This window comes from Notamacropus eugenii, chromosome 5, assembly GCF_028372415.1.
Source record: "Notamacropus eugenii isolate mMacEug1 chromosome 5, mMacEug1.pri_v2, whole genome shotgun sequence".
Lineage (NCBI taxonomy): Eukaryota > Metazoa > Chordata > Mammalia > Diprotodontia > Macropodidae > Notamacropus > Notamacropus eugenii.
The window spans coordinates 127,376,183-127,401,609 of NC_092876.1; the positions used below are offsets into that span (position 1 = coordinate 127,376,183).

At 44.4% G+C, this 25,427-nt stretch overlaps 1 protein-coding gene across 1 annotated transcript in view; it reads left to right on the forward strand.

Moving 5' to 3' along the window:
- The window catches only part of LRRC32 (leucine rich repeat containing 32), a 40,052-nt gene extending 14,938 nt beyond the window's left edge, over nucleotides 1–25,114 (forward strand). Inside the window, exon 3 of the mRNA XM_072610786.1 lies at nucleotides 15,739–25,114. Within this exon, the coding sequence (XP_072466887.1) occupies nucleotides 15,739–17,664 (1,926 nt within the window). The 3' untranslated portion in view covers nucleotides 17,665–25,114. The remainder of the gene's footprint in view (nucleotides 1–15,738) is intronic.
- The last annotated feature ends 313 nt before the right edge of the window (nucleotides 25,115–25,427 follow it).

A 25,427-nucleotide genomic window follows, 5' to 3' on the forward strand; every position in this document is an offset into this window, starting at 1 on the left:
TAAGATTCATGCTTCAGATAAGGGTTAGACAAGATGAATTCTGAGGTCTCCAGCTCTGTGATTCTAAGTAGTGAATGAAAACATCATTATCTGTATTTTATAGATTGGGAACTGAGGCTCAAAAAGGTTAAGCAATTGACCTGTGGTGGCAACTAGTCACCGGAAGAGCCAGGCCTGGGATCCCATTTCTCTGACTCCTAGACTAGTAAGCCCAATCTATAGATAGCAACGTATGTCTGCTACAAATTTAGAGAATTTTGTAGGGTCCTTTGCCAGCCTCAAGATTAGTGAGGTAAGCAATTCCTTTCCCCAAATGGGAACAAATGCTTTCCCTTTGCTCTGCTTTCTAAACTATCTAAACACAAGTGTCTGAAACCGAAGGTTTCACATACCTTCCCGTGGGTTGGACCACTTTATTTATTCCACTTGCCCCAAGTCATAGGCAACTTAACATTCACTTAATTCTATGCTCTACAAGTGTAACATTCTTTTTGCCCTCCTCACCTCAATGGCACTTCTGGGTTGGATCTCCAGAGAACAGCTGCCCTTCCTGCAGGTTCTAGGGGTATCCTGTGGGACTCTAGAACCATAGCTTAGAAATCCCCATGAGTATGCTTCTTATTAACTGTTAGCCAGTAGACACCATTAGCTCAAAGCAAAAGACATTTAATAAGATGGCATGGTAAGAAAAGCAGCTACAGACTCCCATAAAACCTGGGTATATATTCTTCCACAAGTACACACAGCCTCCACGAGAAGACTGAACACAAACTTAGAGTCCACTGAGTGAGGCATCCATGGAGGGATCCCTTGTTCACAATCATTAAGTGATTATTATATGCCAGGTACTTGGGTAAGCACAGAGAACATGGGAATACAAGTACAAGCAGAAAAATGACAGCTCCTGCCTTTAAGGGACTTTCATTCCAATGGAGGAAGAAAACACATGAAAGGAAGCAGGTTGGGGGTAGGAAATGGGGAGGGAGAACAGGAGGAGAAGGTACCCTGCAGGAACACGATCTAGAACATTTAGAGAGTCAGGAGTAGATGTTACAGAATAGGAAGGAAGACGTAGCTTACTGGGCACTGTACTTAAGATAGGAAGGGGCCATGGGAGAAGAGTATGTTTTTTCTCCTAATGGAGTTCTTCCAAAGGTCCTAATGGGTGCATCATTTCAGTTGGGCCAGATGTGCAGATCCTCTCTGTAGTTCCATTCTGGATTGTTCGTCTTTTGTTCCTTAAGAAGACCATGCCATCAGAGAAATAATGGCATGACTTGCACTTGACTTTGTTTTGAGTGAGGGAGGTCTGTGCAGGTTACCAGCCTTACTTCTCCTCCAGAGCCATCTGAATCCAGGGACCAGATATTCATCAGGATGAGTGGAGATGACCCAGGATGAGGCAGTTGGGGTTAAGTGACTTGCCAAAGGTCACACAGCTAGTGAGTGTCAAGTGTCTGAGGTGACATTTGAACTCAGGTCCTCCTGAATCCTGCACTGATGCTCTATTTACTGTACCACCTAACTGCCCCAATTGCCAGGGCTAGCTCTCTCTAGAATTCATAGTCAACTCTCTTCTCTACTGCCAGAGATCATGTTTTTGAAAGCTATTTCCTCCCTTGATTGACTGCCACTCTATATAATATATATTACAAATATAATGTACACATATATATGATGCATGCATATATGTATATCCATATAATACACACATAAACATGATACATACACATTTGTGTGTATACATACATGTGTGCCCATACATGCATATGTATGCTATATTATACAGATATACTTATAATTATATAAGTATCTACATTTATCTAAAAAATCTGTTTCTTTGCTCCTTCAGCTATACTCCAAACTCTCCAACAGCTGAAAATGGTATCTCCTTCTGGACCTGATACTAGGATCCAAGGCCAGTGGGGAAGAGAGATGAATCCTATTGTCCCCCACCTCCACCTCTGGGGCCATATTCTACAATTGTTCTAATCCTGGATTGCCTCTCTCTCCAGCTGCCTTAAACTCCCCAACTTCTGAACACTTTCACTATTTCCACTGGCTCCAGGCTGTAGCAAATGTTCTAGTCTAGATAATCAGAGAAAGGTGTGAATACCCACAAGAGATTTCTGAATATTAGTCAGTTGGTCAACCAGTATTTTTAAACACCTTGTTAGCATATTAACACTTTATCGCCTGTGGTTACATCTTATGACTATATCAGCTGAGGTGGGGAGGGAGGACCCCTTCCTTTATATAGGTCACATTTTACGGCCACTCTTCGAAAGAATCTTCCTATTTGCAGATAGATCCATTTCTCTTATTATGCAGTTGTTTTCAGTTGAGTCTAACTCTTTGTGACCCCATTTGGGGTTTTCTTGGCAAATATACTGGAGTGGTTTGCCATTTCCTTCTCCAGCTCACTTTACAGATGAAGAAATTGAGGCAAAGTGAGGGTTGAGTGACTTGCCGGGGGTCACACAGCTAGTAAGCGTCTGAGGCTATATTTGAACTCAGAAACATGAGTCTTCCTGACTCCAAGCCAGGCATTCTATCCACTGCACTACCTAGCTGCCCTCATATCTGGTAGGAGCCAAATTAGTTTGGCCCCAGATAAAGAACAATTTACTGGTTACAGCTATATAGAATGTTTAAAAAAACAAAACAAAACAAACCTGGAGTCTGGAGGTGACCCCATATCCCACTGCTAATAAATGGCAGAGCTGGGTTTTGGAATCCAGGCTAGCATCCTGACACATTCTGGATGGCCTGCTAGCACAGGTTCTTAGATCTGCAAACTAAAATGAAAGCAACTTTTGAGGGGTCAATAATCTTTAATCACATATATCAACAAAGAAAATAGAAGCAGAGAAATAAAGACCAACAGACAGGGCTTCTGTCTGACCATAAGCAATACATACATCACAGATGAACAGACAGATCCAACTGTCTGACCATCACATACATACATAGTTACCACAGAGAGAAGCACCAACATCTAGGTTTTCAAAGGGGGCACTTAACGGTGCTCAAAGGTGCCCCTTAACTACCCAGAGTCTTATCTGGCACAGGAACCTTCTTTGAAACAGTAAGCCCTGAAGGAAAACCTCACCTCAGAGTAAATGTACATTTTTCAGGCCCAGAGGTCACCACAACCCTAGTGACCCAGTGCCTCATTAACAATTAAAGACGTACAAAACAAGCCTCCCCTAATCAAGCTTCCCTAAATGGGCTCCACCTGAGGCCTATTAGTGGGAGGGGAAGATCTTTACCTTCCATTAACATTACAGTGCTTTACAAATATTATCTCATTTGATCCTCTCAACAAAGCGGGGGGGGAGGGGGGGGTAGACTCTATCATTATCTCTATTTGAGGGAATGATGAGGAAACTTAGGACAGATGTTAGGTGAGTTACCTAAAGTCACACAGCTAGTAAATGTCTGAGACTGTATTTGAATCCAAGCCCCACGGACTCTGGGGCAGCTAGGTGGCACAGTGGATAGAGTGCTGTATTCAGAGTCACAATGACTCATCTTCCTAAGTTCAAATCTGGTTTCAAACACTTACTAGCGGAAGCTGTGTGACCTTGGACAAGTCACTTCACCCGGTTTGCCTCAGTTTCCTTATCTGAAAAATGCATTGTAGAAGGAAGTGGCAGACCACTGCAGTATCTTTGCCCCCAAGAAAACCCTAAATGAAGTCAGGAAGAGTCAGACATGACTGCACAACAAAGAAATTCCTGACTCTAGGTCCAGCACTCTGTCCATTGTAACACCTAGCTTCTTCTAGAAAATAGAATTCTTCCTAGAAGAGGTGGAGTGTAAGCTTGGGTAGGGTTTGGGAAGGAAGAGGGGAAATATGGGGACTCCATGGGGGCGGGGGAGCAATGACATGAGTAAAGTTTTAGAGAAAAGAATGAATACAGTATCTAATTCTTATGTTCAGAATTTAGAGTTGGGCAGGACCTGTGAACACAAAATGTCAGAGCTGGTGGGATAGTTTGGTTCATTACCTTCACTTTACACAGTTTACACAGAAAGAAACTGAGACATACAGGGGGCCACAGACAGGCAACAGACTTAGGACTTCAATTCAATTCAGCAGATTTTTAATAACCAAAACGTGTGTGCCCTCTGCTCAAAACTAGGGATAGGATGAAAGTCAACATAGTTCCTGTCGGCAAGGAGCTTCCTCTGTACTTGTGAGATATTTGGTTCGGTGCTCTGACCTAGAAGCATAAAGGGAAAGTGAGCACCCAGCCTGGTCAGAAGAGAGGGAAAGTTGTTGGGGGAAAATTGAACAGAAAATTGGAAAGGTCTGATGGGGACAGATTGGGGAGGTCTTTAAATGCCAGATTCAGGAAACTGGACTTAACCCCCAAAGTTCTCGATCAGAGAGAAGGAAGGTTGCACAGGTTGTATTCTTAATATCGACTCTTTCTGAACAAGCTCTGTGCTAATTCCAAATTCATGCAGGCATCTGATATTGGGACAGCTTTGTTAGGCTTAGTTACTAAGAAGTAACTAATACAAGATGTCTGAGAAGCCAAGATGTTCTCCCAAAAACCATTTTCCTTCAACTCTTGTTGAAGACCTTTCTCAATTTTTCAGACAAGAAGCCTTTGAGTTTGAGTTTCAGCTCTCCCACAGTCTTGATGTGTGACCTTGAGCAAGTCACTTTTCTTCTCTCTTAGCCTCAGATGGTCTCTAAGGTCCCTTCCCATGCTAACATTCTGCATTCTGTGTTCTCTATTCATCCAGCCAAAACCCTGTGACTCCAAGTCTGTATGACAGCAGGCAGCATGGGGCAGGGGATGGAGCCTAGAATTGGGAATCAGGAGCCCGGGGCTTCAGAGATGCTTCTAGTTGCCTTAAGCAAACTTCCACAATCCCTTTCTCCTCTCTGGACCTCATTTTCCCCTTCTATAAAATAAGAGGATTGAACTTCATGCTCTTTTGTCAACTCCAAACCATAAAATAGACTTCCATGGTTTTACTAATGTATCAATAGCAATAATCCTAGCCAGAGGCTTACTAGTCAGTGATGAAAACTCATTATTAAATTTTCACTGTAAGCATTTACACATAGGAAGTCAGCCAACACTGTGAATCAGGACATGATTTATTGTTATTTTGATTATCTAGACTTAAAGTGGACAGCTAGGTGGCTCACTGGATAGCAGGCCTGGAGTCAGGAAGACTCATCTTCCTAAGTTCAAATCTGGCCTCAGACACTTACTGATTGTGTGACCCTAGGCAAGTCACTTAACCTTATTTGCCTCAGTTTCCTCATTTGTCAAATGAGCTGGAGAAGGAAATGGCAAATTACTCTAGTATCTTTGCCAAGAAAACCCCAAATGGGGTTATGAAGAGTCAGACACAACTGAACAACAAAAACTTAAAGTAATAGAGGAAATTTTAATAAGACAGATTGAACTTATCAATATATCATGGTTATATATTTTTTTCAGAGAGCTCGTTATTAAATATTCACCAGCATCTCACTGATCCCAATCTTTATTTCTGTAGTCCTTTAATACCTACAGAGGGGTATCCTCACAACCCTGAATGATATGGAATAAATTCTCATATTCTAAGTAAGGAACATCATGCTCAGAGAGATCATCTTCAGCCTGTAGTCACATAATTAGGAAACCTCAGAACTAAGACTAGAGCACAGGTGTTGTAAACTCCTTCCTTTGATAATCATGGGCCATGTCAATTTGGACCAGTCATTTGACCTTTGTGCCTCAGTTTCCTCATTTGTAAAATTAGAGGGTTGGGCTGAAGGGCATCTGAGGTGTCTTCCAGGTTTAAGTCCAACTGCTAGAACTGATGTTCATCCCACTCCATTGTAAGATTTCTGGGAATGTGAGGCTTATTCCTTTGTGTAGTATGGGTGGGGGGCAGGAGATCACAAATGGAAAGGTCACACAGCCAGTGATAGATTAGGACTCAGATCCTCACACTCCAAATCCAATGCTCTTTCCATGGTGACATTATGCTCCATCCTACAACCAGCTAGGAAGGAGGTGGCTGCATGCATTCGGCCACGTGAAAATGATGACCCAGCTTAATTAATCAACAAAGGCCCCAAAGGCTGAGTGCTGGGCCAAGCCTTGACAGTGGTAGAGGCCAGAGCCCCGGGGTGGGAGTGACAGCCCATCTGGCATGCCACCTAATCTGGTTCCAATGTTCCCTCGTCTTTGACAACCCAGGCCAGAAGCCCCTGACTCAGAAGCAGGCCAAGCAGCTGTAGCCAGAGATCTGAGGCTCTGGCCTCTTTTCTCCACCAAGTCCTTTCCCCTTGCTAGCTGCTTGTTCCCACACATCCCTGTTTCTTAAAGTCACAAGTTCCTCTTTTCCTGCTTTTGAGACATGAGATATCCCTCCTTCCACCCCCAAGATGCATGGGATTGTCAGATTTAGAATTGTAAAGATCTCAACCCATCATTCCTTGAATTCCCTTCATGCCCACCTATAATCTCTTGCCTGGAAAGTACTTTCTCAGGGCAGCTATCGAAGTGTCACAGTAGATAGAGCACAGGCCCTGGAGTCAGGAAGACCTGAATTCAAATTTGACCTCAGACACTTACTAGCTGTGTGACCCTGGGCAAGTCACTTAACCCCTATTGTGTAGAAAGAGAAAGGAAGTATTTTCTCCTCTTCCTTCAAGGCTCAACTCACGTGCCATCTCTTTCAAGAAGCCTTCACTGATCACCACCCTTGTTCAAAGTACTCTCTCTACTTCAAATTTTCAAAAATATCCTTTGTTTGAATCTCACCCTTTACTTCCTACCATCTGCATGCATGTTGCTGTAAGCTCCTTGAGGACAGGAACTATGTCATTTTTTATTTGTATATCCCAAGTATCTAGCCCAACTTCCTGTTTATGGAAGGCACTCAGTAGATGTTTCATGAATGATTCCTCTGGTCCAATCTCTTCATTTTGTTGTTATTATTCAGTTGTGTCTGACTCCATGACCCCATTTGGGGTTTTCTTGGCAAAGATACTGGAGTGGTCTGCCATGTCCTTCTGCAGCTCCTTTTATAGAGGAGGGAAACAGAGGCAAACAGGGTTAAGTGACTTGCCCAGGGTCACGCAGCTGGTGAGTGTATGAGGCCAGATTTGACTTCAGGTCTTCCTGACTCCAGGTCTAGCACTCTATTCAGTGCACCACCTAACTACCCACTGTTAATACTAACTCACATTTATTTAAAACTTTAAGGTTTACAATCCAATAAGCATTTATTAAGTACCTATGATATAAGTGCTGAGAATACAGTTAATAAAAACAAAAGCAAAAAAGACAATCCCTGCCCTACAATGTAAAAGGAGAGACTCTGCACTGAAAGAAGTAGGAAGGGGAAGGTGAAGGGACTGCACACTGGGGTACCTGGCTTAGGAGCATCTTGTTCCAAGGAGTTGAAACCAGGTAGGGCAACCAATGTAAGGCCAGAATCGAGTTATTATCCTTTATAAAGGAAAGCATTGGGAGGAATTTGGCACTCAACCCTCCAGAGGTGAGAGGAGGTGGATTCAATTAGGGAGATGAAACTAGAGGTGATGAACTTAACCTGGGAGGAGAAACTCAGATTTCTTGGAGTTGAAAGCAGATTGAAGGTGGAGTTTGCAGAGCATCTTTCAAAAAACACATCATCTCATTGGATTCTCACCACCTTGAGGTTGTGAAGTAGGAATACTATCATTATTCTCATTTTATGGATGAGGAAGTCATTGACTTAACAAGCTGGTAAATGTCCAAGGTGGAATTCAAATCTAGGTCTTCCTGATTCCAAGATCAATGTTACATTCACTATAATATGCTGCCTCCCTAGCCTAGAGAGAGGTCATATAGCTTGCCCACACAGCTTGCCTGTCTTATGGATGAGGAAACTGAGGTGTAAGTCTATTAATAAGGACTTAGGAAGTGCCTGCTATGTATCAGGCACTGTTCTAGTTGCTGGGGCTAGTATGAAAAAAACAGTTCCTAAAGCTGAGGTTAAGTGACTTGCCTAGGGTCACACAGTAACAGATGGAATTTGAACCATGGCCCTCTGACCCCAGATCCAGTACACCTTCCACTGTGATATAGTGCCTTGTCTTAGATCTTAGTAAGAATCAAGCCTCCCTTGGCTTCCATTCTTGGCCCAGATGCAGGAGAAAGATAGGGGCCAAGTCAAAAATCCTCTTCCTTTTGAAAAAGAAAGTTACATTTTGAGCCTTCCCATAGTGGCTGGGCCAGGAGCAGAGGAAAAGGGTCCCAGGGAAGGAAGACAATCATTCCTTTCCTGTTGATCCACCCGGCCTCCACCGTCACTTCCTGAAGTTTACCACACACAGCAGTTGGTCCTATAAATAGATTTCCTGGAAGCCACCCCTGGGCTTTTCACTGGATCCCCAGCAGAGCAGGGACCACCTGCTGGAATAGCAATTGGCCCTCCCATTCACTGCAGTCTCTTCTACTCTGTTCTGGACCTCAAAGACAGAAACATAGAACCCAAGAGAGGAGTAACAGGAGCACTGAACTGAGAGCCAGAGGGCCTGGGCTTGGATTCTGGTTCTGTCTAGCTGTGTGCAAAATACTAGTCCTTTCTTGGACTCTGCGTCTTTATCCATAAAATGAAGGTGCTCAGGCTTGCATTCCAAGGTCCCTGCCAGCTCTAGACAGAGTCCTAAGTTCTATGAGCCCCTAGGCCCAAACTAACTCTCAGAAAGTAAGCTTGCTTCTGGTGAAACTTGTGGTGAGCTCTCATTAACTCAGCTTGGCATAAAGCTGAGGGAGTCTTTTTTTCAACTACGCACAAGGAGCTCAGCCTCTTGATCCACACCTCTGAGAGTGTCAGGGTCAAAGCTAAACAGGCCACATGGGACGAGAGAGGTAGCATTGGGCTGTGGAGGGGGAAGAGAGCTTTACTCCCACTCTGGTTACACCTGAGCACATCTTGTTTCTGGCACTTACTGGCTAAAAAACTTTTTAAACTCTTACTCTCAGTTTTACTCACCTATGAAATGGATATAATAATACCTCTAGCCCTTATCTCCCAGGGTAATTGGGAAGCTGAAATGATATATTAATAGTATGTTAAAATGATATGTTAAACAAGTGTTTTGCAAACCTTCAAGGGCATTTGAAATGTTAGTGGTTATTTCAAGGGGGTGATGCAGTATAATGGAGAGATTGCTGGATCTTGAGTCAGAAGACTGTGGTTGAGTCCCACTAGTGTGACCTTGGGCAGATCATTTCACTGCTTGATGTCTCCAGGCAACTTCCTAAGGCTGGAAACTACAAATGATTGTCAATCTCCATCAATGAAGGGGGTTTCCACATTGGGAATTCTCCTACATTATAAAATCATAGACCTAGACCAAAACCAAAATATTTTACTGCTTGACTTCTCAAGGTTATTGGGAGGGTAGTGTTTTGTTGACCTGATGTGAGCTATTAGTTGTTGTGAGGATCTTTGAGATAATATATGTGAAGTACAACTGCTACCTTAAAGCCGTGTATAAATGCTAACTATCTAGCTATAGTGGTGGTGGTAGTAGTAGTAATGGTGGTGGTAACGATAGTAGTAGTGGTTGTAATAATAGTGATGGTGGTAGTAGTAGTTGTAGTGGTGGTGGTAGTAGTAGTAAGTGGTAGTGGTGGTAGTGGTAGTAGTAGTAATAGTGGTAGAGTGATGATGGTAGTAGTAGTGGTGGTGGTAGTAGAAGTAGCAGCTAGGTGGTGCCATACATAAACTGACAATCCCTAAGTCAGGCAGTCCCAAGTTCAAATCTGGCCTGAGACACTTACTAGTTGTGTGACTCTGGGCAAGTCACTTGACTTCTGTCTGCCTCAATTTTCTCATCTATAAAATAGGAACAGTAATAGCTCCTACTTCTGAAGATTGTTGTGAAGATCAAATGAGATAAGAATTGTAATGCACTAAGCACATAGTGAACACTCCACAACTGTTAGCTATTACTATCCTTGTAGGAGTAGGAGCATCAGGAACAATTCCCATTCCCCTGGCCCTAAAACCTTCCTTGAAGCAGTCCTGTAAGGGAAAGAGTACGTAGCCAGCTGCCATTTCTTCAGCTCTCCTATGTTGGCCAATGCCTGCGCCTGTAAAAACTGAGATCTCAACAAGCAGGTGTCGCTATGGCTTCTGGTTCCTATGTACCAGAATACAAGTGGGAAAATAAATACATTACAAAAAATACAGTAGAACACAGATAATGTTCATTTGCGGTTTTCTACGTCAATGTGACTTGGCCCAGGCTTCTAGTTGACTTTGATACCCCAGCTGAAAAGAAAAGCTTCAGGCCTTGACCTCTATGTACATTATTGACCATGACCTAGAATGTTCGGAAAAAAAAACCAACTTTACCTTGCCTCCGAATTTCTATCAGAGCATACACGTAATCACAGAGCCAAAATGTCATTGTAACTCACAGGTTAGAAGATGTCACATAAGAAGTGTGTGACTGAGAAGGGTGGGAGAGAGCAGGGCATGGCTGATGGGTGGGCCACGTACATGCCTGGTAGATGCCTTCACCAAGGAGAGAAGGAGGAAGGAAGGCCCACAGGGAGGGAAGGGGTCCCCTGGACAAGGTGGACAAGAGTCACATAGGATGGGCAGGCTTGGAGGGGGTGAGAGCTGTGCTGATGGAGGGTATGAAGTCATAGATCCAGTGGAGAATTGCAGTCCTTTTAACTCAACAGGAAGCTTTTGGCACTGATCTTGGTCACAGGTGTGTGTGTGTGTGTGTGTGTGTGTGTGTGTGTGTGTGTGTGTGTGTGTGTGTGTGTGTGTGTGTGTGGTGTGTGGTGTGTTACAGACTCATTTGTTTATTTTGTGAAACATATGATAAATTAGAGGCCTGCATCTGGAGGCAGAGGTCCTGGGTCCTAACCCTGATATTACTGACTGCAACAGATGGTGGAAGGCTTGCCCATCATCCCATATGAGCCAAGAACAGGAGATGTTTAGCCAAGAGGAAAGATGTGGTCTGGGCAGACATACTGGCAAAGAGGGCTTGTGTGGATAGTTGGTTGGAATGGATCAGCTTTGTTCTTTATGGTCACAGGGGCAGGAGGAAGGAACTTTTGGAGAGTGTCTCTAACAGTGGAATGGGCTACCCAGGAGACAGTGGGTCCCCACTCCCTGGAGGGCCAACTGTTCAAGCAAAGGCTGAACGGTTTTTTAACAGGAAAATAACATTGGCAGCCTTGTGTATTAAAATGGAAATAGGAAGGGAGTAAGCACTTATGTAACACCTACTGGGTGATGGGCCCTCATCCTCACAACAACCCTGGGCAGTAGGTGCTATTATTATCCCCATTTTACAGTTGAGAAAACTGAGGCAGACGCAGCTTAAGTGACTTGCCCAGGGTCACACAGCTAGTAAATGTTTGAAAACAGATTTGAACTCAGGTCTTCCTGATTCCAGGCCCAGAACCCTATCCATCATGCCACTTAGCTGATCTTGCCAAGTGTGTGAAGGATAGAAGGTAAGGAGATTGCCTGGAACCATGGAGTCCAGTCAGGAGGCTACATTGCAATAGTTTCCAGAAAAATAATGAGGACCTGACCTAGGGTGATGACAATGGGAATGGAGAGGAAGGAACTGATGGGAGAGATGGTACAGAGATAGGATCAAGAGGACTTGCTAAGCTGTTGGTTGTTAGGGGTAAGGGAGAAGGCAGAGTTCAAAATGATTCTGAGATTTTGAGCCCTGAGTCATTAAGGGAGAGTGGTGATATCATGAACAGAAACAGGGAGTATAGGGAGAGGGACAGATTTAGGGTGAGGGAACCTTAGAGGCAACTAGGTGGCTCAGTGGTTGCAGTTTTGGGCCTGGAGGCAAGAAAACCTAAATTCAAATCTGGCCTCAGACACTCACTATCTGTCTGACATTGAGCAAGTCACTTAACCCTGTTTACCTCAGTTTTGTCATCTGTAAAATGAGCTAGAGAAGGAAATGGCAAACCACTCCAGTATCTCTACCAAGAAAACCCCAAATGGGGTCATGAAGAGTCAGACATGACTGAACAACAACAGTACCTTATAGATTAGTTGACTCATCGCTACTAAAGACCTTCTGTGCACTCAACCCCAAGCTAGACTCTTCTGTGAAGGAGAGAAAAGAAAGAGAGGATACTTCCTACCTACTTCTAGACAGATCTTATTTTTGGCCACAACCACAGTAAGACCCAAATTAGATGACCTTGGGCAAGTCACTGGGGTCCCTCTCTGTGCCTCAGTTTTCTCATTTGTCAAATAAGATTGGATGAGATAATCTCTGAGGCATTATGGTATGGTGAAAAAAGCTCTGACTCTACAATGAAAAGAAATGGGCTCAAATTCCAAGCTTTGACACTTCTTGCCTTATGTGATCATCTTGGACCAAATCACTACCTCCCTGTTCCTCAGTTAGCTCATCTGTAAAATTAAGAGGTTGAATTAGATGGTTCCTTCTAGCTCCAAAACATTGATCCCATGACTCCTTCCAATTCAGGCATTTTATGTTCTTTATTCTAACTTTGCATTTCTAAGGTCCCTGCCAGTTCTGCCATTTTATGTTCTAATATTCAGTGTTTGAAGGTTACTCCAGCTATAGTGTTTTCTGTTCTTCATGAGGGGAGTATCTAGAAAGTGTCTAGAAAGCACTTTATATGAAGAAGACTTGAAAGTCTTCATGGGTCACAAGCTTGATTTGAGTTAACAATGTGATTTGGCAATGAAAAAAAGTGAATGAAAGCTCAGGCTGTACTAATATCAATTAATCAACTACCATTTATTAAGCACCTACTTGTGCCAGGCATTGTGCTAAGCTCTGAGGATACAAAGGAAGGACGAACAAAAACATGCATACAAAAAAATTAGTCTCTTCTCTCAAGGAGCTCACAGTTCAATGGGAGGGACAACATGCAAACAGTTACATACAAAGAAGTCATAGACAGGACACACTGGGGGAGTCACAGAGGGATGACACTAAGAAAGGCTGAGACTAGGAGGAAGGCAGGGAAGCCCGGAGGCAGAGGTGAGGAGAGATAGGGAACAGCCAGTGAAAACACTTGGAATGGAGAGATGGGGGCAATGTTTGAATACCAGGCAGGAAGTCATGTCCAGAGCAGGAGGGACTGTAGTCCTGCTCCCACCCCGCACTGCTCTGGTCGGGTCTCATCTGGAACAGTCTGTCTATTTGGGGACAGCATTGGCAAGAGAACATCAACTAACATAATGAAGAGATTGAAACGACTTCATTCATAGGAGAATCAGTTGGGAGAACCATGGATATTTAACCTGCCAGGGAAGTGGGATGCCTGATTTTTGCCTACTGATATCTGCAGGGCGATCAGGAGAGGAATTCTGTGATGCTCCAGAGGTTAGAATCAGGACCAGTGGAAGGAAGCTGAAGGATGCAGGTTCACGCTTCACATAAGGAAAAATGTCCAATTTGAACTGTCCAAAAGTGGAATGGACTGTCTCGGGGAATAGTGAGTGCCTTGTCACTGAGTGTTGTCCATTAGACTATAAGCTCCTTGAGAACAAGGACTATCTTTTGCTTCCTTTTGCATCACCAGCACTTGTATTTAATAAATATTGACTGATTGATGAAGCTTTGATAAGGGGAGGAGTTGACCCAGGTGACCCCTGAAGTCTGTTCCAAGTCTGTTTCCAGGACTGTTAAGGCCTCCTCCAGTTCCAATCTTCTGAAATTCTACTATTCTCCAGGGAGAAGCCCTCACCAACTCAGTCTGGGTTCTCGGTCCATAGTAAGGAGAGACACTTGGCTCATAGAGAAGGGTGAGGCAAGCAGAGCAAGGATGATATTACATCTGGGGAATGTTAGTTATGATGGAAAAGGGGAAGGGGCCTCAATTCCTGCTCCTTGGAATGGGGATTTGGAAACAGTGTATGAAGATATACGAGAGGCTAAAATCAAAATTGGATGACTGGAGAAAATGTCTTATCTTTCCTTCTTGTAAATATTTTGCCTCCACTGACATTAGCTGAAGTCAGCCTGTAAGTGTAACAGCATTAAACAAGGGGAAAGCAAGTACCTGGGGGAAAGTGATGGTTTTTGTGAAGATACCAAGAAGTGGATATCTGGGCAATACATAGAAGCAGAGGGACCTAGGAGGTCACTTGGGTATAGAATTCTAGAATGTTAGAGGAGGGAGGGCCCTTAGAACACAGAATGTCAGAGCTGGAAGGGACCTTAGAACACAGAATGTCAGAGGTGGGAGGGATCTTAGAACACAATTTTAGAACTGAAAGGGTCCTTAGAACAATCTTAAATCTAGAAGGAACCTTAGAACACAAGAGTTTTGGAGCTGGGAGGGGCCTTGGAACATAGGATGTCAGGAACAGAAGGGTCCTTAGAACACAGAATGGAAGGGTTCTTAGAACACAGAATGTCAGGAACAGAAGGATCCCTAGAACACAGAATGTTAGGGACAGAAGGGTCCTTAGAACACAGAATGTCTGAGCTGGAAGGGTCCTTAGAACACAGAATGTCAGGGACAGAAGGGTCCTTAGAACAGAGGCAAAGCTGGAAGGGACATAAGTCAGGGTCAAAGGTGGCACATGAACTTGAGTCTCTTGGTTCCCATTCTAAGGTTCTTTTGTGGCATCATTATTGGAGATCTATGTTGCCTACGTGCAGCATCAGGTGTTTGGCCTTGTTCTAGTCTCTGCTTTGCTTTATGGATATTCAAGAGGCCCCTGCCTTTAGAGAACACTCATTCTGGTTGGCCAACTGGAATAATACCCATGAAGTGCTCAAGGTTAGTACAGGATGTGATCTACTGGGAAACCAAGGCCCAAACACTTAGGGACCATCTGAGGTTAGAGGAGGACATAGAATCCATGTGTCTAGCAACAACAGTGCTAGGAATACAAATAATACTTTGCAGTTTACAAAGCACTTTCCTAACCATTCTCTGCCTATAAAACAGGAATGACGATATGTGCAGTATAGAGTTCACAGGGTTGCTTTGGGGAAATGTTTTGCAAGCCTTTTAGAAATGGGCACTGGCTCCTCATTGTTATCAGAAAGGCAGTGTGATGTAGTGAATGAGGTCCGAGTTCAAATCCTGCCTCTGACGTAGACTGTCTGTGTGATCCCTGGGTGAGTCATCAAACAGCTTAGCACTCCCAGCCAACTCTCTTAAGACTACATATCATAAATGATTTGTCTAGCTCTATGGAAGAAATTTTCTCAGTGGGAGATCCCTGTACCAGTATAGTAGATAGAGTAGACATGAAATCAGGAAGACCTGAGTTTGATTCCCACCTTAGAAAGTTACTTACTACCTGTGTGACCCTAGGCAAGTCATTTAACCTTTCTACGCCTCAGTTTCCTCATCTGTAAAATTAATGGAGTTAAACTCAGTGACCTTTAAAATCTCTTTGAATTCTAAATCTATGATCCTAGGAAACTGAGGCTTGCTTAACTATGATTACATATCCATGTGTGTATATGTATGCACATATATCTTCAAAAGAGCTGCAGGAGGTATGCAGATGAGGAATCAGAAGTTCAGGATCTGTCCAAGAATATAAAGCTATTAAGCCCCAAAGCTGGGACCCAAGCCCATGACCTAGAGTCTCACTGACTTGAGCCGTTTCTGATACCCTAAGAGGCTTCCTTGAGTACAACTAACCCTGCCATCTTTGTCTCTGGTGTCCCCAGGAGACCTTCCAGCTCATAATGCTCCAGTGTTCTCTCCCCTTCACTAGGTGGGCATGGAGGTCCTGTGCCACAGCCGGGGGCTCCTGCAGATTCCTGCAGTCCTCCACGCGGACAGCAAGGCCCTTGATCTGTCTCAGAACCAGCTACAGAGCATCTTGGAGACTCCATTGATATTTTATACTTCCCTCCAACGTCTAGACCTAAGTTCCAACCAGATCAGCTTCATCCAGCCTGGAATTTTTGCCAGCCTGTCTCAGCTCGAGCACCTCAACCTGGCCCGAAACCGCTTGGGACGAGCATCCCCACACAATGTCAACGGGGGTATTGGACGCCTGCCTCGAGTGACCACGCTGGACCTCTCAGGCAATGGCTTGTACAATAGCCTGGCAGAGGCCTTCCTGGAGGATGCCCCTGACCTGCTCACTCTCTCCTTGGCAGAGAACAGCCTCACTCGAATCTCCCGCTGGACCTTGCAGGGAGTCCCAGCCCTCAAGGAGCTGGACCTGCATAGCAATGTGATCATGGAGATCGAGGAGGGAGCCTTTGACACCTTGCCCAACCTTGCCCACCTCAACCTCTCCATGAACTCCATCACTTGCATTTCTGACTTCAGCCTTCCACAGCTGCAGTTCTTGGATCTGAGCCGCAACAGCATAGAGACCTTCCAGACTGCCACTACAGACCAGGAGTACCAGCTCTACTGGCTTGACCTGAGAGAAAACAAGCTGTCGCAGTTCCCTGACCTGCCTAGGCACAACCAACTCATTTACCTGAATGTATCCAACAATCTGATCCAGATGCGCCCTGCTTCCTCCATCAGTGATGGGGACCCCAGGATGAAAGATTGGCCCAGTGAACCCCATCTGGCCCCTGACCCAAGTGGAAATGATAGCTCCATGGCTCTCTCTCACCTCTTGTTCTTGGACCTAAGCTATAATGAGATTGAGGCCATCCCAAAAGGATTCTTGGACCCTATGACTTCCCTACAGTTCCTCAACCTCAGCAGAAATTGCCTCCGCACCTTTGAGGTGCAGCTAGAGCACTCCCTGCCCAGGTTGGACATCCTGGATTTGAGCCACAATGACCTTCAGGGTTTCACAGTGGGTATCCGTAGTCTAGCCAGCCTACAGCAGCTCTACTTACAGCACAATGCTCTGGCAGCCCTACCACCACTCACATTCACCAGCCTCCCTAAGATCCAGCAGGTAGACCTACAAAGGAACTGGATCCAGCTCTGTGGGGCCTCCCAGGACCTGGGTGAGCCAGCTGCCTCAGGCTGCATTGTCTTCTCCAGCATCCCCACCCTCCAGGCCCTGAACCTGGCAGACAACGCCATGGAGAGGCTCCCGGCAGGAGCATTCCTGCAAACTCCACTGGTCACTTTGGACCTCTCAGCAAACCCAGGGCTAGAAGTCATGCCTGGTGCTCTGGCTGGACTTGAATCCTCACTAGAGGTGCTACAGCTCCAGGGAAATGGCCTGGATGCTCTTCATGTTGACCTTCCCCGCTTCACCCGCTTGAAGCAGCTCAATCTCTCAGAGAACCAGCTGAGCTGGCTCCCTGCCTGGACCCGGGAGGCCTCTCTGGAAGAGCTGGATCTTCGGAACAACAGTTTTAGCCACCTTGAGAGTGGGGACATGAGTGGCCTGGAGGGGAGCCTCCAGAGCCTCTACCTGGCAGGGAACCCGCTCACTTGCTGCGGCAATGAATGGCTGGCAGCCATGATCCAGAGGGGGAGTGTGGACATCGCCAACCTTGAGGACCTGATGTGCCGGCCTCCCAAGGACTTCAGCTCCCAGGAGGATGTCCCCTTCCTCCATGTCCACCCTGAGGACTGTGAGAAAGAGGGACTCAAGAAGATCAACGTGCTCATCATCCTCATCTTCACCCTAGTCTTGTCAATCCTTCTCATTGGCTTGGCTCTTTTCTGTCGCTTCTGCCGGCAGGAGTTTAACCAGCATTTCAAAGCCTAACCCCCAGAAGTGTTCCCAGTTCCCTGCCTCAGAGTCATTCTCAGTTCTTGGGAATGGAGATATATGGCTTCATTGGGGTCTTATAAATTCAAAGCTGGCAGGAACCTTAGATAGCACTTATGGGGAAACTGAGGCTCAGAGAGGTTAAGGGACTTGCCTGAGGCCACACAACTAGTAAATATGGTGTCTAGATCTCCTAGGAGGTTGGACACATTTGTTTTTCCAAACTAGCCATGACCTTTATCCATTCAGCTATCCATCTGCTGACTATGTTCAGCAAATGTGGGGATCCCTGAGCCTGTTTTATTCCCTTTCCTCCCTAAGCAAGTCCCTGGGGCCTTTCCCCCCACCATCATAAGATCATTTGAAGGGACTACAGATATGATATAGTTCGACTCTTTCATCCTACAGATATGTAAACTGAGACCCAACCCAAGGTCACAGAGGTAATGAAGTATAGAGACAGGATTGGAACCCAAGGAGAGCAAATTCTTTTCCCCTTGTAGCATACTACCTCTAGCCTACTTGTGGTCTGGGAAGACCACAGTCATCTTTAGGAGTGATCTTGAATAAAGTCAACCCAAGCGAAATGATATATCCTCTTAGGACCAGAAAGTCACCTAGAAAAATGATTCTTTAGAATTTGTCTCAAAGCAAAATGTTTGCCACAATTCACACTAATTCTTTAAACCTTACATATGAGAGGGATAAGAATTCCCCAAGCTACATTCTTCTTTGATCTGAAAGCTAACACAGAAATCACCAGCCAAGGCCTTTGCTAGATAGTCCAGTCGCAGAAGATGATGGAAGGCACCCTCCACCCCAGAATAGGGGCATCAGAAAATATGGACTGCCAGAGACTCTGAGACACAGAGCATTAGAGATGGGAGGCACCCTGGAAATAGATAAGGCCCAGAGAGAGGGAATAACTTGCCCAAGGTCAGAGAGCTGGGCCAGGACTCAGATCTCTTCCCTCTTTGGGCAAGGGCTCTTTACCTTGTAGCATAGATTAGGGGCTCCCTGTCCTCAGCTCTCTCCCAATGGAGGGGTTTCCAATGACCAGTAGTCACTTACCCCTTTCCCATACTCCCATGACCAACTTTGAGAGTTCTGGGGCCAGCTTCCCCACTGTCTTGGGTCCTGACTCCACCATTAGCCCATTGTGGAAAGCAGAGCTGAGCAAGGAGGTTGATTGAAGAAAGCTATATTATGTATTCCCAAGCCAAATTGGTCCAGTGCCTTCCAGATTAACAATTTACATAGTCCTGTGAAGAATACACAGAGCTTATTGTTCCCATTTCACATAAGGGGAAACTGAGGCCCATAAAAGGAAATGACTGACCCAAGGCCATGCATTGTGAGCCAGGACAGAAATTCAAATCCCATTGCTATTTAGGGGACAGGCAATTCTCCAGTGTGACTGAAGCATATACCAAGTGCTTAGAAGGAGTAGTATGAGCTAATGTTAGAAAAGTAGCATGGCTCCATATTGTGGAAGACCTTGAAGGACAGGGAGGGAAGGCAAAGTTCACGAAGTTTGGAATTGTCAGGGATACTAGAAATTATTAAGCCTAAGGATTCTTAACCTGATCTCTACAGGCCCCCAGGGGCCAAGGGAATAACTCAGATAGGAAAAAAATTTACATTTTTATTTTCACTAAGCTCTCACTGAAATTAAGCATTTCCAACTCCCTCATTTTAAGGATGAGGAAAGTGAGGCCAAAAAGTGGACTCTTTGCTCGGTGGTCCCAGATGAATTTCAGGTCCTAATTCATCCAGATGAATAGGTTTAATATCCAATGAATGAGGCTTGAGTAGGGAGAAATTTTCAGTTTATCAGCTACATGTGGGTATTGCCCTGTCCTTTCTTTAATGCTAAAATTAAGGGGTTCACTACAGACTTTTGCCCAACCCCGTCTGTTGTTTCTTTGCACTCCAGGGTCCGCTGCAATAGCTGAGTTACTGTCCCTTTCATCCTTGCCCCTGACAATCAGTAAATCGAGCCGGGGTCTTACGAGGGCACACCCACCCCGGCCATCTATGTAGGGTGACTCCTCTTCTCCATGCAGGACTAGGAGTTCCAGTGCTGCTTCTGGTGGGTGTTCAGGGCCAAGCCAAGTAGAAACTATTCTGTCTTTACTAAGCTCCTGATAGAAACTGGCAGGCATCTGGGTGTCAGGCAGTATTGACCGGGTCTGAAAATAGTTCGGGGCATGGGGGCGGGATTAGAAACATTTGGTGTTCAAATGGAATGTAGACAGAAAGCTTGATTTGAAGGGGGAAATGTCTAAACAGTATTGTACCCAACTTGTCTCCCCTTCTGTTTCTATTATACATGCTACTCTTCCTCTCTTTAGGTCTTTCATTACTGTTTCTGTCCCTATTTTCCTGTCCCTCTGTCTCTTTCTGTCTCCCTTTCTATCTCTCTGACCTCCTACCGTTTCTATACATCTGCCTTTCTTCTACGATTCCCTCTTCATTCTCTCCTCCCCTCTCCCTCTTCCATCTCCCCTCCATGTGTATCCTTCTTCTCTTTCTGCTCCTCTTCCATCTTTCTCATCTTTGTCTTTTCTTTCTTCTTTCTCTGTCTCTCTCCTGCTATCTGCCCTCTGTCTACAGAGTAACCAGTTCAGTCTAACTTCTGGTAACTTGGAGCAGGGGGAGGACAAGTCAGTCAAACCAGTTATGTGTCATTTCCATTAGAATGGTCCATCCCATATACAATCTGATCATTGAAATCAGGTGGTGAAGCTCTGAGCTGTTAGTTAATTTAAGTGGTTTTTATGTTAGATGGAACCCAGAATGTAAGAACTGGGAGGGAAACTTAGAGACAACTTAGTTGAATTCAAAGATGAGGCTCAGACATTAGCCATTTGCCCAAGATTGCACGTTGAGATAGGGGGGTAAGCTAATAGAGTCTACGTCTCCTGAATCCCAGCTCAAGGCTATTTCCTACTTAATTCAGAAGGTTAGAAAGTTGAACTATATTCTAGAGCTCTCTAGCTCTAGGTAAGATGTCAAAAAGAGCAGGTCCTAACAGCAGAATGAGATGATCACACAGTGTAGAATCAAGACATTTCCCACCTGAAGAACTTTCTATGATACCTGTAGCCTACAAGAAAGACCCACTGTAATATAGTGTAAAGGGGAAGGGGTCCCCCCCAACTCATTGTACTTCATCACAACCTAGGAATTGTTAATGTCTTAAAAATGTGTTAATATCCCATGATCTTTTTATGAAATGTGAACACCTTTTTCTGATGGAGTCAGGAAAGACAACCGTTGTTTGAGCTGAAGATTGGCCATGATCCTAGAGGCTTTTAAATAAAACCTAGAGTTAGTGAGATTCATATAAATGGAGACAGGAAGCAGCAGTCTTTTCACCTCTTTGGTGGGGAAGAGGGAATCTTTCTGCACTTTTGATTGCCATAGCTAGCTCTTTTTTCTGCTGCCAGATGCCCCACTTCTTGAAGCTGCTTACTGACCTCATCAACTACCTCTCTGTACCCATGTCTGTCTGGAGAGTATGTCTCTGCTCTCTCCTGGATTTGGTTTAGAGGCAAGGGTTTACACTCTCCTCTCCTGTGACCCTGAACTGCCTAGAACTCTGGACCTGATCTGCTAACTGCTAAATAAGGTGTTTCCTTTTGGGCAAGCAGCTCCACTGCTAGATTGACTCTATGTCATGATGGCAGATGACAATAGGAATGGAGGAAAGAAAATCCCTTCCTTTTTTCAGGTATCAGAGAAAGATCTTCACCCTTTGCGAAGGAATCACTGGGTGTTAGTTAATGTGTTGTTAGTTCATTAACACTTCACTAGGTTCTTATCATGGATGGAGAGGGAAGGGCGGAATCATATCCTTCCTCCCATCACTGACCAGCCCCCCTGCACTAGCAGCAGCCTATTTTTATAGCCTTATCACCTTCTACTCCCTTTTCTATACAGTTTGTTCTAGTCAAACCAGAAAACTCACAGTCTTTCAAACAGTTTCTTGCCGGTGCACCTTTGGTTGGCTTATACTCCCTCTAAAGTATCAATAGTTATGTTCTCTCATCTTCTCAGTGGTCTCTCCAGACCGTGAGCCAACCAATATGGGCCACTCTCTGCCTCTCCTATACTGCATGTTTTCTGAGAGCAGCTGGCACATGCACTGGGGATGATCCTCAGCCCTCATTAAGCCATCCAATCAGTAGGAGTGATGGACAGTGTATATAAAAGGCAGGGATATAATAGATGTAAGATTATGATTCCTTTCCTGGGAATTCCTCTTTCTTAAGAAATAAGCAGAATCTCTATGTCCAATACAAGGGTTCTAGAGGTTACCCTGCTGGCTTAAGGTAGACACATGCTGAAGTAGTCAGTAGCCTTGGACATATAATGCATGACAGGCCTGTTCATGTCCAGTACTGGGCTCCTAAACATCACTTGTCCATTGAAGAAGTTGGACCACTCTAAGCCATCTATCTGTACTGTCAGAATAAAGATCAGAATTTAGGAAAAAAAATAAGAGAGGTATGGCATTCAATAGAAATGATTTAAAGAAGAAAGACAAATTACATCAATTATATTTTTCCATTCAGAAGATTAACCAATGTAAGTTAATTGCCATAACAAGGAGACCAAACAAGCCCTCTAGAAAGCCTTGCACTTCTATCCTTAAACTACAGTGAAAAAGAAAGAAGCTTCCAGTACCTTTGGAGGCCCCTGTTTGTTCAGCCTTTGGGACAACATGAACATGAGTTCTACAGGATGGGGCAGGCATGGATGGGCTTAGGGAGATCCTAATTAATGAGGTGATGGATTCATCCAAGTATCTGAGAGTGCCCTTTGCCTAGAATGTCCTTCCTCCCAATATTTGAAATCCTTTCATTGTTACCAGGCTTTTCCCAGTTACCTAGCCTTCCCTGAAGCCTTTCCTGATCCCACACCTCCTCCCCCCTTTACCAGGTGGAAGTGATCTCAAGCGATCTCTTTTCCTTCATGACCCCGCAGCCTTGTGTCTGCCCCTCTCCTGCTGTCCCTGGAGTCCCTAAGAGCAAGAACAAAAAATTATTTTTTTATCAGTGTCCCCCCACAATGCTCAGTACAAGGCCCTACACACAGCAGGTGCTCAGCAAACATTGAGTTGTGCTGAAAAAAGACTCCCATCCACCCAGAGGGAAATCAACACAGGAAGTCCAGAAATTCTCCCTTGGCTGCCAGGTCCATGCTGTCTCTTCAGATGTCATGTAAACACTACAAGACGCTGCTGTATACATATATGATAGACCTATAAGAATTTTGTATGAGCTGTATAGAGAAACTATGTGAATATATTAAAAGATAATTTTGGAATAATCCATTGATATGCTGACTTTCTGTTTGCTACAAGAAATAATAAGTGCTGTGCCTCAGCCTGGTGCAAATTGTAAAAGGGAATGGGAGGATGGGGGAGAGGCAGGCATACAGTTTGTGGAATCACTGGACCAGATGTCTTCTAATCTTCCCTCTGAGTCTGGTTCTAAAATCTAAGATTCAAGGATTCTATAAGTGAGGGATGGTGATGTACAGGAAAGAGAAAGTTGGTCTCAAATTCAAGAAATCTGGGTTCAAATGCTGTTTCCAACACATTCGATACTCCTTAAGCAGATCACTTCCTCTCAGTGTCCCAGCTACCTGCCCGAGACAATAAGTTGAAAATATGTTTTTCATATATTTTGGTGAAGGGAGTTTCCTCAGTGGGAGTTCATTATATCAATAAATGCAGGAACTAGGTGAATAGAGCACGGGGGGCTAGATTCAGGAAGACTTGAGTTCAAATACAGCCTCAGACGCTTACTAGCTGTGTGACCTTGGACAGGTCACTTAACTCTATTTGCCTCCGCTTCCTCATCTGTAAAATGAGGGAGTAGGATCAGATGACCTCTGAAGTGCCTTCGGGTTCTATGACTATGACAACTGACACTTGTACAATGACAAATAACATAATTTATATAATATGCACATATAATAGAATTATATAACAACTGACATTTATATACTGTTTTTAAATTTGCAAGACATTTTACATACGTTATTTTATATGGCCCTCATGATAATCCTGAGAAGTGAGCTATTATTCTCCCCCTTCTACAGATGGGCAAACTTGAGGCTCAGAGTGATAAAATGATTTGCTTAGAGTCACATAGGATAAGGGACAGAATCTGAACTTAGGCTTTCCCAATTCCAAGTCCATCATGTGAGTTTACTATGCCACATTGCCTCCCAAGAGAACATCAAATCCAAATTTTATACTTAAAAAAAGAGACCCAGAGAGGGAAAGTGATTTGTGCAAGGATACCCAGATAACTAACTTTAGGATTCAAACCCAGGTCTTTGGCTATACCTACACCACACTATCTCCTGCCCTAAGGACTCAGATTCCTCTTCCTCAGCTGGCTTGAGACAAGGAGATGGACAGGTTGATGCGGCCCAGGGGTCCTCCCAACTTCATTCAAATCTAGCCCAGATTAATTCTTCTGGGGAAACTGAGGGGTTCCTTCCACTTGTTCCTCCAGTCCTCATAGAAAAGGGAGCCATCTTGTCTAAGCCCCTCACTTTACAGATGCAGAAACCAAGGCCAAGAAATAGAAAAGCTCCTGTCCAGGACAGCACAGTTGCCCAATAAAAAAACTTCGCCTATATTTTTCTGTCCTTGGACTTTCCCCCCAAGACTCCTGGACAGGTATTGGGAGTTCTAGCTCTGGTTCTGCTGCTGGCTTTCCTGTTCTGTGCTCGAGTTCTCCCAGTTCTGATATTCTGTGCTCTAAGGGCTCTTTCAGTTCTGACATTCTGGGCTTTAAAGTTTCTTCCTGCTTTAAAATCTTCTATTCTAAGAGTTCTTCCTGTTCTAACTTTCTGTAATTTAAGGTTCCTTTCAGTTCTCACATTCTGTATTCCAGCATTCAATCTTGTTCTAACATCCTCAGTTCCAAGCTCCCTTCCTGCTCTAACATCCTCAGTTCCAAGCTCCTTTCCTGCTCTAACATGCTCAGTTCTAAGTTCTCTCCCTTCTCTAAAATGCTGTTCTAATCTCCCCTTTTAACTCTGACAGATCTCTAATAATATCCTTTATCCACCTTCTTCTGCACTATTCTTCATTGATCAGATGTTGTATCTTGAACGAACTCACTGTGCACATTCCCATTGCCTACAACTTTAATTCTCTGGAGACTGTTGTATCCAATGCCTTGGAGCCAGACAGCCTCACTGGAAGAATACTGGAATTTCAAACATGGACTTCTGTGTCTGGCTAGAGCTTGGGGTCATTAAAAGCAGGACACAATTTTCCAAATGCAATCCAGCCCACTTTCCTCCTGCTGTTGAATTCTGGAAGCAGCCCATTGTCTGGCTGCCAGTTGGAGAGTGGGCGGATCATGGGTTAATGAACCATGCTTGGTTAAAGAAATAAATGAGTGGCTACATAGAGGCTAATGTTCCTGCTTCCCTTTCTATGGCACTTTTCTTTCTAGATGTTTTCCTCTCAAGATTCCTGTGAAGCAGATAGCATAAGCACATTTAACAGATGAAGGGGGAAGTGAAAAAGTATTTATTAAACACCTACTATGTGCCATGAACTGTGCTAAGTACTGTGCAAATATGATTTCATTTGAAGATGATGAAAAGAATTATTATTACAGCTAACATATATAGTTCTTAGAATGTGCCCAACACTGTGCTAAGCACTTTATAATTATTATCTCATGTGATCCTCACAGCAACCCTGTTGTTATTATCCCCAC